A 15,431-nucleotide genomic window follows, 5' to 3' on the forward strand; every position below is an offset into this window, starting at 1 on the left:
GGGTCCCCTGCTTCAATCAGTACATGTCAAGGCCCATCTTAAGTTTGCCAATGACCATTTGGATGATACAGAGGAGTCATGGGAGAAGGTTTTGTGGTCAGATGAGACCAAAATTGAACTTTTTAGTCATAATTCCACCAACCGTGTTTGGAGGAAGACGAATGATGAGTTCCATCTCAAGAACACCATCTCAACTGTGAGGCATGGGGGTGGTAGCATCATGCTTAGGGTTTTTTTTTCTGCACATGGTTCCATCCCAAGAACACCATCCCTACAGTGAGGCATGGGGGTGGTAGATTATCATGCTTTGGGGGTGTTTTTCTGCACAGCGTGTTGACATTTCAGAACAGGGCCAGAGGTGCCACAGTCTAGACGGGGCTGTGGTGAATTAAACATCAAGGCTCTGAAGCAACCAATTTAGCAGGTTTACTCATAGTTAGGAGAGAAGAGGTTTCGGCAGTGGAAGATTCATTTGACTTTTGACGAGTTAAAGACAAACCTGGTAAGCTTTGTTCATCTTGGTTTGCTAAGGAACAAATGCACAGTATTGTAACATTAACAATGAATGAGCATCCAGTGAGAACACAAACAGAAGTACACAAGCAGTTCAAGCTCCCAGACAAGGGCATCTAGCAGACACATTCTTTGAAGAACATGTGAATCAGAACAACTCAGTACAGTATGTAACTTGTGTTTCTTTTAGCCAACAATGGCTCAGTCACACCGAGTGATACTAACCTGCTGCAGGGAATGGCTGTGCCTGCGAGCTTGGCTCTGCCTTGTTATGAAGGTGGAGAGCTTGTAATGGTTGAGCAGGCAAATGATCACCACCACCATGACTGTCATCACCACAATGATGATGATGATCTGAACAAACTCCAGTTCAGCTGCACACACATACAAGGAGAAAGAACTTAAGTGGCATTACAAAGTGTTTTGTGGGTCCACAAAAAATACAGAAAAGTATCGACATAAAGATCCACAGCCAGATGTTTAGGCTAACCAAATGAAGGTTGTGTGAAATATCTTTACCGAAGTCTATGTGGGAAGACATTGAAACTACATTGTACAGTCAAACAAAACAGACCTAAGTAAGTTTCTTTTGGTGCGTCCCATTAGGGGTTGCCATAGTGTGACATCTCAGATGAACGCTTATATTTGTTTGGCACAGTTTTTACGCCGGATGCCCTTCCTGATGCAACCCCTTTTGGGGAGTAGAGGCCCCACCACACCTGGTCTACCAAACCAAAGCTCTAACCACTGAGCTATGGCGCAAAACCTAAAAAGACAAAAAACAAACAAAACAAAAAAAAAACTCCATACAGTCTATACTTTATGATTATTGTTTTGGACCTCTATTTTTAATTTATTTTTTTTGAAAGAACATTTGTTTGATCTTTATAATGTGATATGAATATCATAACCACTTCGGAAGTGATTTCTATTTTATCCAATTGATACATTAAGCTTTTGTTAATACTGGTTTTTAATAGAGGAAAAAAAGCTTTTAACAAGCAAACGTGAATGTAAGGGAATCAAATTATTTTTCAAAAGTGGGCTCAAAATTATGGTTAAATGCATTTTAGGCTGTATTTTTTAAACACCAACCAGCAGGGGGTAGCATAAGTCAAACTCAACATCCTTGAGCTATAAAAGTGATAAGCAATTTTGGGAGGGACTCAATCTATGCCTACCGTACTTCTAAACAGACTGTGAACATGCAATACCTACCACCTCCTACCGTGATAGGTAAGCTATAATGATTTTTTTTTTTTTCAAGCCATCAATCCATTCCCTGAACCGCTAAACCTCACTCGGGTTGCAGTTGTGCTGGAACCAATCCTTGCTGACTTTGACCCTAAACTGGTTGCCAGCCAGTAAGCAACCATTCACACCTACGGTCAATTTCGAGTCTTCAATTAACCTACCATGTATGCTTTGAGAATGTGAGAGGAAACTGGAGTACCCGGAGAAAACATGCAAACTCCATACAAAAAAATTGGAGTCCAAATTCAAACCAAGACCTCTGAACAGTTAGGAGGATGTGCTAACCACTTGTGTACTGTGTCAAGAGTATTTTATTCGTGAAAAGCAAGACTATAGAAGTGAATGTATTGGACCAGTATGCATAGATTATTTGAATTTCATTTACAACTACCTAAACTTTCTATTTACACGTTAGCTTGAATAAACAGACTAAACATTATAAACTATTGACTGGTAACCAGAGTATATAATACCGTCTTTTGTCCAAAGTCATTGCCATAGAGAATTAAATATTTGTACAGTCTTTAAATCAAATGATGCTTGCACAATCAAATTTAGCAAAGACGTCACGAGGGAAAAGATCAACAACAAGGGGATTTTAGTTTTCATGCATGTGCATTCCCATTCCAGAAAGCTGAGGCGCACCGTCTGAGATGTGACGTCATAGACTTGTGAGCCGTTATTAGGGTGTGTGTTGCACAGCAACCAAGTCAAACAGGCCTTTTTGGAACCCTGGTATAAATATCGCTTCCTCTGTTCATCTGATGTTGAAAAAGTGTCAAAACTATACAAGCTGAAAACATAAATACTGTGACAGCAGTTTGAAGTCTTGTCTCAAAACATTTGAAGGGAAGGAAGCTCAAGGAGGCGTTAAGAGTGGGGAAAAAAAGGTGAGGAGCATGCAAAAAAAAAAAAAAAAAAAAAAAAGTCAGAAGGGGGAGAAGGCACATCATGCCTAAAACCACTGCAGACACACAGTTCAGAGCCTCCAGAACACAATATACAGCACTTAACTCTGACAGTGGTCAAGAGAACGCTGTGTGCTGGCAGTCTGCATTACCAGCACCAGTCAGATGTTATTACAACAGTAATCCACTTGTCAAAACAATATCAGTCTGACGTCTGGAGTACCCTTTTTACCTTTGTAGTCTGACATTTTTGCATTGACGATAACCTTCGGGATTTTTTTTCTCATGATGTGAAAAGAAAAGCTATTGCGTTGAATTAAATCATGTGAACGTGATCAAATTGTTGGGAGTTGACAAACAAACAATGTCAATGAACAATAAATTGGTTGAAACATATAATTATATATGATACAGAGAATAGACCCAGAGACCCACATAAATAGTTAAAATTACAAGACATACCACGTAAAAAATTGGACCTTAGTGGTTCTTGTTGAAAAGCACCAATACACAGTCTAAAAATGGATCATAAAATGTAAACACAGAAGTAATAGAGAGATACTGAGACCCTCCCTTCACAAGCATGCACACTAATTTGGCAAGTGTGGGTGAACTCTATTCACCTTTCATCAGTGTGTACAGTTGTGATCAATGGACTGTAAGAACCGCTAGGTGAAAATTAGGAATTCCTTTTTAAATGCCAATGTCGAATAAAATGCGCTATGAAGAACTCTGCTTGAAGGCAGCCCTTAGCTGACGACATGCCTTCTTCAAGTCATCACCAAGTTGAGATTGAGTCGCTAAATAGTCAAACTGAACAAAAGCAATTAATAAAATAATACAGTAAGCCATCTAGCGCAATTTGTTGTCAGGGAGCGTATACCAGCTGATGATGGGCAATAGGCGGGGTACACCCTGGTCTAATTGGCAGTCAATAACAGGGTAGAACAATAATCCATCCATTTCCTGTACTGCTTATCCTCACTAGGGTTGTGGGTGCGCTGGAGCCTATCCCAACTATTTTCGGGTACACCCTGAACCAGTTGCCAGCCAATCACAGGGCATATAAACTGCCTCACACTTCTGTGGTCTTGGGTTTAAATCTGGCATCTGTGTGTGGAGTTTCCATCATCCTTCCATTGGTTTTCTCTAAGTACACTGGTTTCCACCCACATTAAAAAAAAAAAAAACATGGATGGTAGGATAATGAAGACTAAATTTTCCACGTTATAATAATAGTACAAACCACAATTACAATGACATTAGGATGTTGTGTAAAATGTAAATAAAAACAGAATATAATGATTTGCAAATCGTTTTTCAACTTATATTTAAGTTAATACACCATAAAGGTAAGTGTTCAAACCTATGAATGTTATTGTTTTTCTACTAATATTCTCAGCATTTTTAATTTGATGACTGGAACATGACTCCCCCCACCCCCTCAAAAAAGAAAAAAACTGGGACAGGCTCAAAAAATGATGGGCAATGCATTGTTTGTTGTTGTTGAAAGAATCGGAACATTCCACAGTTGAAGAGGTAAAGTGTAAACAGGTGAATGTCAAGATTGGGTATAAATGGTGCATCACCAAAAAGCTTAGTTGCACACAAGCAGGGATGGGGCATCAAGGTTTATCAATTGGTCAAGAGGGTTAGCAAATAGTCCTACCGGTTGAGAACATTTCTCAAGGTAAAACTGCAAGGAATTTTGGGATTTAATGAGCTACGGTCCATAACATCAAAAGTTTCAGAAAATCTGAAGAATTCTTTGTATTTAAGTGGCAAGACCAAAAACTACCATTGTATAACTTTGATGACACAAGTAGCACTACATGAACAACTGACATTATTGTCTAAAGCAGGGGTGCCCACACTTTTTTTGCCCCAAGATTGACTTTTCAAACAGCCAGGGGGAGGGGGATAAGGGATGCAAAGAACGCATGCACAAGAGTGTATCGTTGCGACAGCTGTCAAAATATAGTGGATAGGAGGCCAACTCCCCAGCTTGTCAGCAACACGCTATCCACCCTTGAAGACTTGTACGCCACATGAACTAGGACCAGAGCGGGCAGGATCCTTTCGGATCCTCCATATCTTGGCTTCCAGCTCTTCCAGCTTCTTCCGTCGGGTAGGCGCTACTCATCAATGCAAATCAAAACTAGCACCCTATACTGCAAGAACCTTAACTTCACCAAGTATCAACCAGACTACAAAGCCATTAGCAAAACCATGAAACACCAGAAGTCACATTGATGGTAAAAAAAAATAGTATCTGGGCACCAGAAAAATGTTGTGGTTCGGATTTCCAACATTTCAGAACTAGGGTCAGTCAGTATTTTTGATTTTTTTATTTTAATATTTTTACTCCTTCTCCAGCACATGGTGCTGCCATTTTCTTGTCAATTCTCGTTAATTCACCCTGTCTTGTACATAACGAGATCAAAATTCATGATGGCGTCTCGAATTACGAAACACCAGAGTATTAGCAGTAATGATAAACTTGATTTTGTCATGAACGAGGCAGAGGGTTGGATTGAGATGAAGGGAAGCCGAGGCGTAATTGTAGATTTCAGGAAGGTTTACTGATGCTTGTGAACACACATGCGTATACAGACAACGATCTGGCAACAAGTGGCATGAAAAACAAGGCTTAAATACACAACGTAATCAGGGCACAAAGAGGTGCAGAAGCACACACGAGGAAGTGGAAAACGGCCACGCTGCTACGGCTGTTGTCAAACACCGGAGTTAACTGCTTCTGTAGCAGCGCGCATTACTACACACACACACACACACACACACATGTACACCCACACACTACATTCACGGTTCGATAATGACAAAGGGCAAACTCCTACAAAGTGCACTGAATCAACCATAAATGTGAAATAAGCATAAACGTTAGTCAAACTACTGGTAATATAAAAACGTAAGAAACATTTTTACTTTAATAAAGCAATTTTGCTTGTCACGATTAATTATTAAGAGGTCAGCGGCTACAAGTCCAAATGGAGTCTTCCTATTGTCACCTAACCTCACAGCTTTCCACTGTTCGGGGGTGGATTACTGCTTGCTTGCGACTTTGAGTTAGCCCATGAAGCTAACTACGAGCTATAGCTAACTAAGATAAATACAATGCCGAGCCGCAGAACCTTGCATTTGTTGTCAACACAGCATAAGCCACAAATCATCGCCTCCATGACAGCAAATAAATGACACTTTTAGACAAATATAACAAAGAACTGAGGACAAGAGAGACACGAGTACCATGCTAATTGCTATCAGATAAAGTCACAAAACCCTAAAATAAGTGGGTGGTACCCTACTGTACATTTATCAGTGTGGTCTGGGTGAGACTGCGTTATAACGGAGATAGCTAACTTTGAAGAGCAAATTATAGGGAAATTAGTCGTAGGTCACTATGTTATTTGAGAACATCATCCTATTATTGAAAAGTACATGAATAGTATAAACTTTATAATAAAAGATAACCTTTTATTAGTCCCACAATGCTAAAGCACAGGATACCAGACACACCACATCCTATCAACATGCAAATAATGTAACAATTAAGGAGCATAAGCATTAAGGATAGCAAATATACAGTGATCTAGAGTCAGCCGATGGACATTTTTCTCTGTTTGATAGGGTGGGACACTTTGGTCTGCTTGAAAGCCTGATAGACAGAAACCAAGGGGGGGGGTAGAGAGTGAGAGAGTGAGAGAGAGACAGAGAGGGGGAGAGTACACAGAGAGAAAGAGAGAGAGAGAGCGAGAGAGAGTGAGAGAGAGAGAGAGTGAGAGAGAGAGAGAGATGTGGGCCAATAAGAGGTCAAACAGTTCAACAGACCAGTCAGTGCAAAGAGGTGGTCAATAAAAAACAGCCACAGTCTGTTAGTAGACAAATTCAGACAAAACAAAATTTGAACAAGACCGAAGAGTAGTTTTGATAAATTATCTGTAGAATGGCAAAACAAAATTTTATTATTTGGTAATGTGGAAACAAATTCTAAAACTATGCCTTCAATTTCAATTTTAAATATATTTTGTACATCATTTTGTGATTATTTACTTCATTTTAGTTTTGTTACATTTAAATATGGTGAACAAAGTATTTGAACACCCTGCTGTATTGCAAGTTCTCCCACTTAGAAATCATGGAGGGGTCTGAAATTTTCAACGTAGGTGCATGTCCACCGTGAGAGAGATATTCTAAAAGAAAAAATCCAGAAATGACAATATGATTTTTTAACTATTTGTGTGATACTACTGAAAATAAGTATTTGAACTCCTGTCTATTAGCTATAATTCTGACCCTCAAAGACCTGTTAGTCCGCCTTTAAAAGTCCACCTCCACTCCATGTATTATCCTGAATCAGTTGCACCTGTGTGAGATCGTTAGCTGCATAGAGACACCTGTCCACCCCATACAATCCGTAAGACTCAAACTTGTAATATGGCCAAGACCAAAGAGCTGTCCAAACACACCAGAGACAAAATTGTACAACTCCACACGGCTGGAAAGGGCTGCGGAGAAATTGGCAATCAGGTTGGTGAAAAAAGGTCCACTATTGTAGCAATAATTAGAAAATGAAAGAAGCTAAACATGACGATCAATCTCAATCGGAGTGGAGCCCCATGCAAGATATCACCTCGTGGGGTCTCAATTATCCTTAGAAAGGTGAAGAATCAGTCCAGGACGACATGACAGGACTTGGTCAATGACCTGAAAAGAGCTTTCCAAGGTGACTGTTAGTAATACACTAAGACGTCATGGTATTAAATCATGCATAGCACGGAAGGTTCCCCTGCTTAAACCAGCACGTCAAGGCCCATCTTAAGTTTGCCAATGACCATTTGGATGATACAGAGGAGTCATGGGAGAAAGTTTTTTGGTTCGTGTTTGGAGGAAGACGAATGATGAGTTCCATCCCAAGAACACCATCCCTACTGTGAAGCATGGGGGTGGTAGCATCATGCTTTGGGGGTGTTTTTCTCCACATGGGACAGGATGACTACACTGTATTTAGGATAGAATCGTGAGATTTTGGGGAACAACCCTCTTTCCCTCAGTCATAGGATGGAAGATGGGTTATGGCTGAGTCTTTCAACATCACAATAACCCGAAGCACACAGCCAGGAAAACAAAGCAGTGGCTCCGTAAGAAGCATATCAAAGTTCTGGCGTGGCCTCGCCAGTCTCCAGACCTAAACCAAATAGTAAATCCTTGGAAGGAGCTTAAACTCCGTGTTTTCCAGCGACAGCCTAGAAACCTGTCTGATCTAGAGAAGATGTGTGTAGAGGAGTGGGCCAAAATCCCTCCTGCAGTGTCTGTAAACCTGGTGAACAACTACAGGAAACGTTTGACCTCTATAATTGCAAACAGGCGACTGTAGAAAATATTAACATTGTTTTTCTCAGGTGTTCAAATATTTATTTGGAGCTGTATCACACAAATTGTTAAAAAAAAAAAATCATACATTGTGATTTCTGGATTTTTCTTTTTAGATTATCTCTCTCACCGTGGACATGCACCTACGATGAAAATTTCAGAACCCTCCATGATTTCTAAGTGGGAGAATTTGCAATATAGCAGGGTGTTCAAATACTTATTTTATTCGCTGTAAAAGTGCAATAAAGCCTGTTGATCTGAGTCAAGTCTTGGGTTTTATTAGGTTTTAGAAGAAGGCATTCTTCTAATGCATCAACAAATGCAAATACAGTTGATAGACTGTAACACTGTTGGCTAAAATATTGTCATATATATCATCTCCTACGTTACCTGGCGATTTCTACCCCTACTTCCAAACAGGCAATTCATACATTTGTATATTGCAGATTGCATAAGTTAATGGTTCACAACTGGTATCCCCCTGGGGCTAATGGTGAGCGATATACTGTGAAGTTCAAGTCAAATGTTTGATTTCTGCTCGATATGGAAAACGGGGATCATTGAATTTAGATTAGATTTTGTTGCCCCGCGGCAGCTCTTGTTAGGTGGAGATAACATGGAGGAGCAACCTGGGAGCAAGAAATAGTTAAGAAAATGTCATGTAACATTTATCATTTGGAAACAACAGTAATCTCCAAAATGTGTAACAAAGATGTTTTGGTGAAAACAGGCAGATTAGTGTTAAATTACCTGAAGATGAAACAAGTTATTGAGTCTGTGCATGGAATAATGTAAGCATCACTCAAAAGCGTACCACGACTGTAACAAACAAAACACTGTGGGCAGCGTAGCAATCGTGGTGGCAGTTGAAGCACTCAGATAATCCATGGATGGAGTAAATCATTGCACTGTCGCTATCACTGTGCTGCGTAGTGCAGACTGCAATGACAAAGTCATTGGCAACATAGAATGACTATAAATTAATTCCTACAGGCAGCCAAATATTTTTTGTTCACCCACTTACAGAATGTAACTTAAAAAAGCAACCTCATCAAGTTTGGGCCTGAGTAGAAAATTAGGATTACAGCTATCTGTATATAAAGCAATTTAAAAAACAGCGCACTTGATCAGCCTCTTTTTGTCCTGACGTTGCCTCTTGCCGATAAAACACATCAAATGCTAGACAATCTTAAATCTCATAAGATTATCCAATAAGATTGTATTGAGAGTGAACTCGTCCCTATTTTAGGGTCCGAAACAAGTCGGAGCCAACAATCTTGACTGTTTTGTCTGTGATGCAGTGAAATAGTGTAGTAGAGTGGTCGTAGTACAGTAGTGTGTGCAGAATGTACGGTTAGGCACCTGTTAACTTCAGACTAAATAATAGATGAGAGCAGAAAAAATACATAGTCCCAAAAGCTAAAACACCAGTTTAAGCAATCGCTCTAACAGGTCGCAAATCAGGAAAATGTAGCCCATGAGTACAAGACAGAGCTTGACTATTTTTGGGGAATTAAAAACTAGAAACTTTGTTGCACTGACTAGTGACTGTCTTTTACTTATAAACATAACAAAATCTAAGTGAATAACTGTTTTTGTTGATTATTTCTTCTGAAACCATTTTATATTTCATGGTTTTTTCAAAGTTACAGAAATCAACATGATAGAAGACTGTGAAATGGAGCACTTTTTTCCTTTATTCGGCAGACATTGTCAGTGCAGTATCATAAGGATGGTGCTCAAGTTCCAGGCACGTAAACCAAATTCAGTCCCTTTCAACCAATCTGGTCTTGTATAACCATGCAGAAAGTTAACTGAACTAGAGACCAAATATAAAGAATTCATTCATATCTTAAACTTGGACCTCCTGAGATATCTAGCTAAACTGTAGGGCCTGCTGAGCTCACATCCTGCTATCTGCCAACCACCCCCCCCCCCACACACACACACACACACACACGCGCGCACAGCCCTGTCTGCTGCCACTGACAGTAGCCTTGTTAACACTGTAGCATAGTACTGTAATCAACACAGCCTGGAGCTGCTGGGGGACCATGGCAGTGATGTAGCTGGCATGCACACTCACCCAGTGGCACTAAGAGAAGATGGGAAGAGAGTGGGAGTGAAGACGACCAACACTTAGAGATTGGACAAGGATAAGAGAACGTTAGGAAAGGGACAAAAGGCAAGAGAGCAAAGCTACAATTTGGTGCGAGCACACACACGCGCGCACACGCACAAACACACACCTCCCTTTTTCTCCCAAGGAAAATGTTCTGCAATGTCTAGACGTCTGGCATCGGCCTGGAAGAAAGCTTTTGTCAACCAATGTGAGGATGAATGTGTGGCACAGGGACCAAGAGAAATCTTTATTTTTTTTTTTCCCCTCATGGTCTCCAACAGTAAAGTAGTCACTTCAGCTGTCCTCCTTATTTAGTGCAATTAAATCCGGAATAGAAAAATAGTTGATTATTCAAAGTTATGCATCATGGAAAAATCACTCGACAAGTATCAAAATGACTCTACAAGTATAACTGGGACTAGAAAGATATAGACAGTGAGACAAGGGGGTTAAAAAAAAAAGTAAGAACCAAAACCAGTGACAGACCATGTGAGACAAAATGTGCTAGATGAGAATACATAACACTCATAACAAAGGATGCTTTCAAAACCCATGATGTTGCAAGCATAACTGTATTTTAAAATTTACGTCCTGGAAAGATGTCTGTGTAGATTCCCAGTCATCGAGGTCATGGTAATCCACAAAAGTGTAATTGAATCATCTCTAAAAGCCACTCACGGAATACAGGAACAGAAAATGTAATGCATTTTGAGGTCATGGTTAGATTTCTGATTAATGAGGATGATGACGTTACTTCATGAACAAGAAATTGCTTTTGTTTTGTGGAAATGTGTGACACAAACAATGTCAGAAACAACTAGTAGTGGATTATATTGTGCTGTGAGCAAAATGTAAAAATAGCAACAGTTTGTTAGAGGGATGTGATTCTATTTTCTGGCAACTGTCGAGGTGCCCTTGAGGAAAATACCGTCCCCATCTCTCAGCTCAAGTGGTGCAGCACTTTTTGTGAACTTTGGATCAGTCGCGGCCCAGGTTAACAACGTCCGCTCCCAGCACAGTTAATTTGCAGAGCGTCGTTGGAAATCCAGGTTCTGTGGGCCAAAGACAAAGAAGAGGAGGCAAAGAAGAGAGAGGAGGAAAGCACAGAGCCTACAACTGAGTGGAGGGAATTTGAATGTTGGGACCATGACAGGAAAAGCTCAGGAGTTGGTTGACATGATGATGAGGATAAAGGTTGATATATTGTGTGTCCAAGAGAGCAAGTGGAAAGGCAGTAAGGCTAGACGTTTTGGAGGAGGGTTCAAATTATTTTACCATGGTGTTGGTGGGAAGAGAAATTAAGTCAGGGTTATTTTGATGCAAGAGTTCCCAAAGAATGTCTTGGAGATGAAAACAGTGGCAAATTTAGTGATGAAACTGAAACTATAAATTGAGAGGACAATGTAAAATGTAATTAGTGGCTATTCCACATAGGTAGGATGTGACTGCGGGGTGAAAGACAAATTTGATTGAATATTATTTGGTAGTGCGGTGGACAACAGGTTAGCACATCTGCCTCACAGTGCTGAGGGCTAGGTTTCAAATCCTGGCCCAGCCTGTGTGTGTTTGGATGTTGTCTGTTCCCCCTGCAGGGGTTTTATCTGGGTACTCCAATTTCTTCCCGCATCCCAAAAACATGCATGGTAGATTAATTGAAGGCTCTAAATTGCACGTAGGTGTGAATTTGAGTCCGAATGGTTGTTTATTTGTGCCTGCAATTGGCTGGCATTCAGGTCAGGGTGTACCCTGGCTTTCAACCAAAAATAAGTGAGATTGTCTCTACTGGAGAATGCCTGTGACCATAATGAGTATAAGCGGTTCAGAAAATGGATGGAAGGATATGCACAACTTAATATATTATTATAAATAATTAAAAACAAGTCGTTTGAAGTGGAAAGTACCGAAGAAAAAATATTGCTACGTTTTAATCCTTAAATTACGTGAAATGTACTGTAGTGAACATTCTTCGATCTGTATCACCAGCAAATGCATTTTCCACATTTTGTCTGAGTACTGATTGAGTTCCGTTTTTGCTGAATTAAGTTTACATGATGAGATCCAATGCTGAGCTTGCAAAATACCATAGTTTCCTTGGCTCCTAAAAATGACTTCAGAGATCTGCACCATTCACCATTTGCATAAATAAAACATGAGCATATTCTTCTTCTTCATTTCCTTTTGGCTTGTCCCATTAGGGGTCGCCACAGCGTGTCATCTTTTTCCATCTAAGCTGATCTCATGCATCTTTCTCTCTAACACCCACTGTCCTCATGTCCTCCCTCACAAAATCCATCAACCTTTTCTTTGGTCTTGGTCTCGCTCTTTTCCCTGGCAACTCCATCCTCAGCACCCTTCTACCAATATACTCACTCTCTCGCCTCTGAACATGTCCAAACCATCTAACTCTGATCTCTCTAACCTTGTCCCAAAAATATTGAACTTTACCTATCCCTCGAATGAGCTCGTTTCTAATCCTATCCAACCTGTTGAAAAAAAAAAGAAAAGGGAAAAAAAATGCAGGGCTAACATCATGAATATTACAATCTTCTTTTCCTTTTGGCTTGTCCTGTTAGGGGTTGCCACAGCAAGTCATCTTTTTCCATGTCAGCCTATCGCCTGCATCTTTCACTCGAACACCAACAGTCATGTATTCCCTCACATCATCCATCAACCTTTTCTTTGGTCTTTTTGTCACTCCTTTGCCTGACAGCTCTATCCTCATCACTTTTATACCAATATACTTACTATCTCTTCTCTGGATGTGTCCAAACCATCTACGTCTGCTCTCTCTAACCACATGGTTCTCTGCTCTATCTTTGTCTTCTTAATCTTCCTTCAACCACCAGTCATTCTACACACCACCATCCTATGCTTTGGGCTACACTCTCCCCTACCACCAATGTTCCCTCTAACCTGTGCACCTGTGCAATTACGCACTTCTCGCACACTCCCTGCGCACAAGAAAACCTATCCAGCGCAGTGAGCGCACTGCAAATTAATATGATATATAATGGTTTTTCCTGTATCATTTTGCTGTGTAATTCGGTGAGTAACAGCTTTCCAGCCAATCATACGATACGATGCAAATACACTACGCAACCAATCACGGCATTGACAGTACTTGCACGTGCTGTGCTCGTACACACTCCAAAACAATAACAGTGCAATGGAGTTCAGTAATGTTAATGCTAACCCAATATCATGGCGAAATGAGCGGGTAGTGAATGTGATGCGTCGGCTCCCCAAACCATAGTAAAAAAGAACTCCAGTTCTTTTAAGATGGAATGGCTGTCGGAGTATGTGCAAATAGAAGAACAAGCAGTGAAACTGGGTGAGATCTTTTCTTTTTCGAGTGAGAAAAATTGCTCTACCTAACAAGGAGCTAGACTACATCAAGCAACACATTCAGCAGAAAAGTCGTTTGAATGCTATTGGAATTATACAAAGACTCAAGATGGGAAAAAGGATCGGGACATTATTGCGAGAGAGCGCAGACGACCGGGAGAAAAGGAACTAGCTGTCACACACACACACACACAAAAATCTGACCCTGAGCAAGTTTCATTGACAATATTTTACTTGGCATTAAAAATGAATGCATCATTGCTGTCAGTAAAAGGCCACGCTACCCTGAGAATGCCCGATCTCGTCAGATCTCGGAAGCTTAGCGGGTTTGGCCCTTGTTAGTACTTGGATGAGAGACCGCCTGGGAAAACCAGGTGCTGTAAGCTTCTCTCCCCGCCTAAATGCAGAGGGGTTGCGTCAGAAAGAGCATCCGGCGTAAAACTCTGCCAAACAAATAAGCGTTCATCTAAGATGACACGCTGTGGTTACCCCTAATGGGACAAGCCAAAAGGAAAAGAAGAAGAATGCTGTCAGTTCAACAAATCCACAATCACATGGCAAAGTATACCAGAAAGCTGGCGAAGCAAAAACTATCCCTTTGAATTTGTGAATTCAATAAATGAGATAGTGCAGAATGAGACAATCCGTAAGTTTAAAAATGCACCTTGGCATACCCTAATAGTAGATGGGAGCACAGACATAACGGGACACAAAATGCTAGTCATATATATCAAATTCAGGGAGGAAAATGATGTCAGCTATAAAACTGTGTAAGTTGGCCAAATGAGTTATTTTCAAAGTAAACTAATGGAAATTGCTGTTGTAATTTTATTCTTTTAATAAACCATGAAACCTTCTATGATGATGTGGGATACTGGTGTGTGTGGCCACAGTGAGTACTTCTGATGTTGCTCACAGTGGTCCTCAGTGTGCTCATCGATCTTATCTGTATGACCAGACAGATGAAAAGTTAGAGGAAACATTGCCTACCACTACCTTACAGTCAGTAGCCTCCTTCAGATTAGATCGTATGCACAAAATATAATCCACCTGCCTTCTTCTACCTCCACTCTTGTAGGTCACTCTATCTTCTTGCTTCTTATGGAAATAAGTGTTCACTACAGCTATTTCAATCCTTTCTGCAAAGTCCACCACCATCTGTTCCACAAAGTTTCTTTCCTAGATGGCGTACTTAATCACGTCTTCATCACCCATTTCCTTGACCAACATTTTCATTACAATTTGCACCAATCACAACTCTCTTTCTGTCTGGGGTGCTCAGAACTACTTCATCGAGTTCCTTCCAGAATTTCTCTTGCAACACTAGGTCACATCTTACTTGTTGGGCATAGCCACTAATCACTAATACCCTCAATTTCAAGTTTCAGCCTCATCACTCGATCTGATACTCTTTTCACCTCCAAGATATTAGCCAAGGCTTCCTTTAAAATAACCCCTACACCACTTCTCTTCCCATCTATTCCATGGTAAAATATTTTAAACCTTGCTCCTAAACATCTAGCCTCACTATCTGCTCTGCCTCTTGGATCCACAATACCTTTCTCCTAATCATCATGTTAACCAACTCCTGAGCTTTTCCTGTCATAGTCCCAACATTCAAAGTCCCTACAGTCAGTTGTAGGCTCTGTGCTTTCTTCTTTTCCTCCTCTTTTTCATCTCCGACCCACAGGAGCAGAATTTCCACCGACGCCCTCCATGTTGACGGTGCCATGGGTGGACGTTGTTGACCCAGGCCACGACCGATCCAGTATGGGATTCTTTAGATGAGCACTCATATTTGTTTGCCAAAGTTTTAAGCCCTATGCCGTTCCTGACGCAACCCTCTGCTTTATCCTGGCTGGGAACCTGCCTACAGATTGCACTGGCTTGTACCCCCA

At 40.7% G+C, this 15,431-nt stretch overlaps 1 protein-coding gene across 1 annotated transcript in view; it reads right to left on the bottom strand.

Moving 5' to 3' along the window:
* ldlrad4b (low density lipoprotein receptor class A domain containing 4b) overlaps positions 1-15,431 on the bottom strand; it is a 77,095-nt gene that overhangs the window by 17,943 nt on the left and 43,721 nt on the right. The window contains exon 3 of the mRNA XM_061820848.1: positions 739-887. Coding sequence (XP_061676832.1) covers positions 739-887 — 149 coding nt within the window. The remainder of the gene's footprint in view (positions 1-738; positions 888-15,431) is intronic.

The sequence above is a fragment of the Syngnathoides biaculeatus genome, chromosome 5 (assembly GCF_019802595.1).
Source record: "Syngnathoides biaculeatus isolate LvHL_M chromosome 5, ASM1980259v1, whole genome shotgun sequence".
In the NCBI taxonomy this organism is placed as follows: Eukaryota; Metazoa; Chordata; class Actinopteri; order Syngnathiformes; family Syngnathidae; genus Syngnathoides; species Syngnathoides biaculeatus.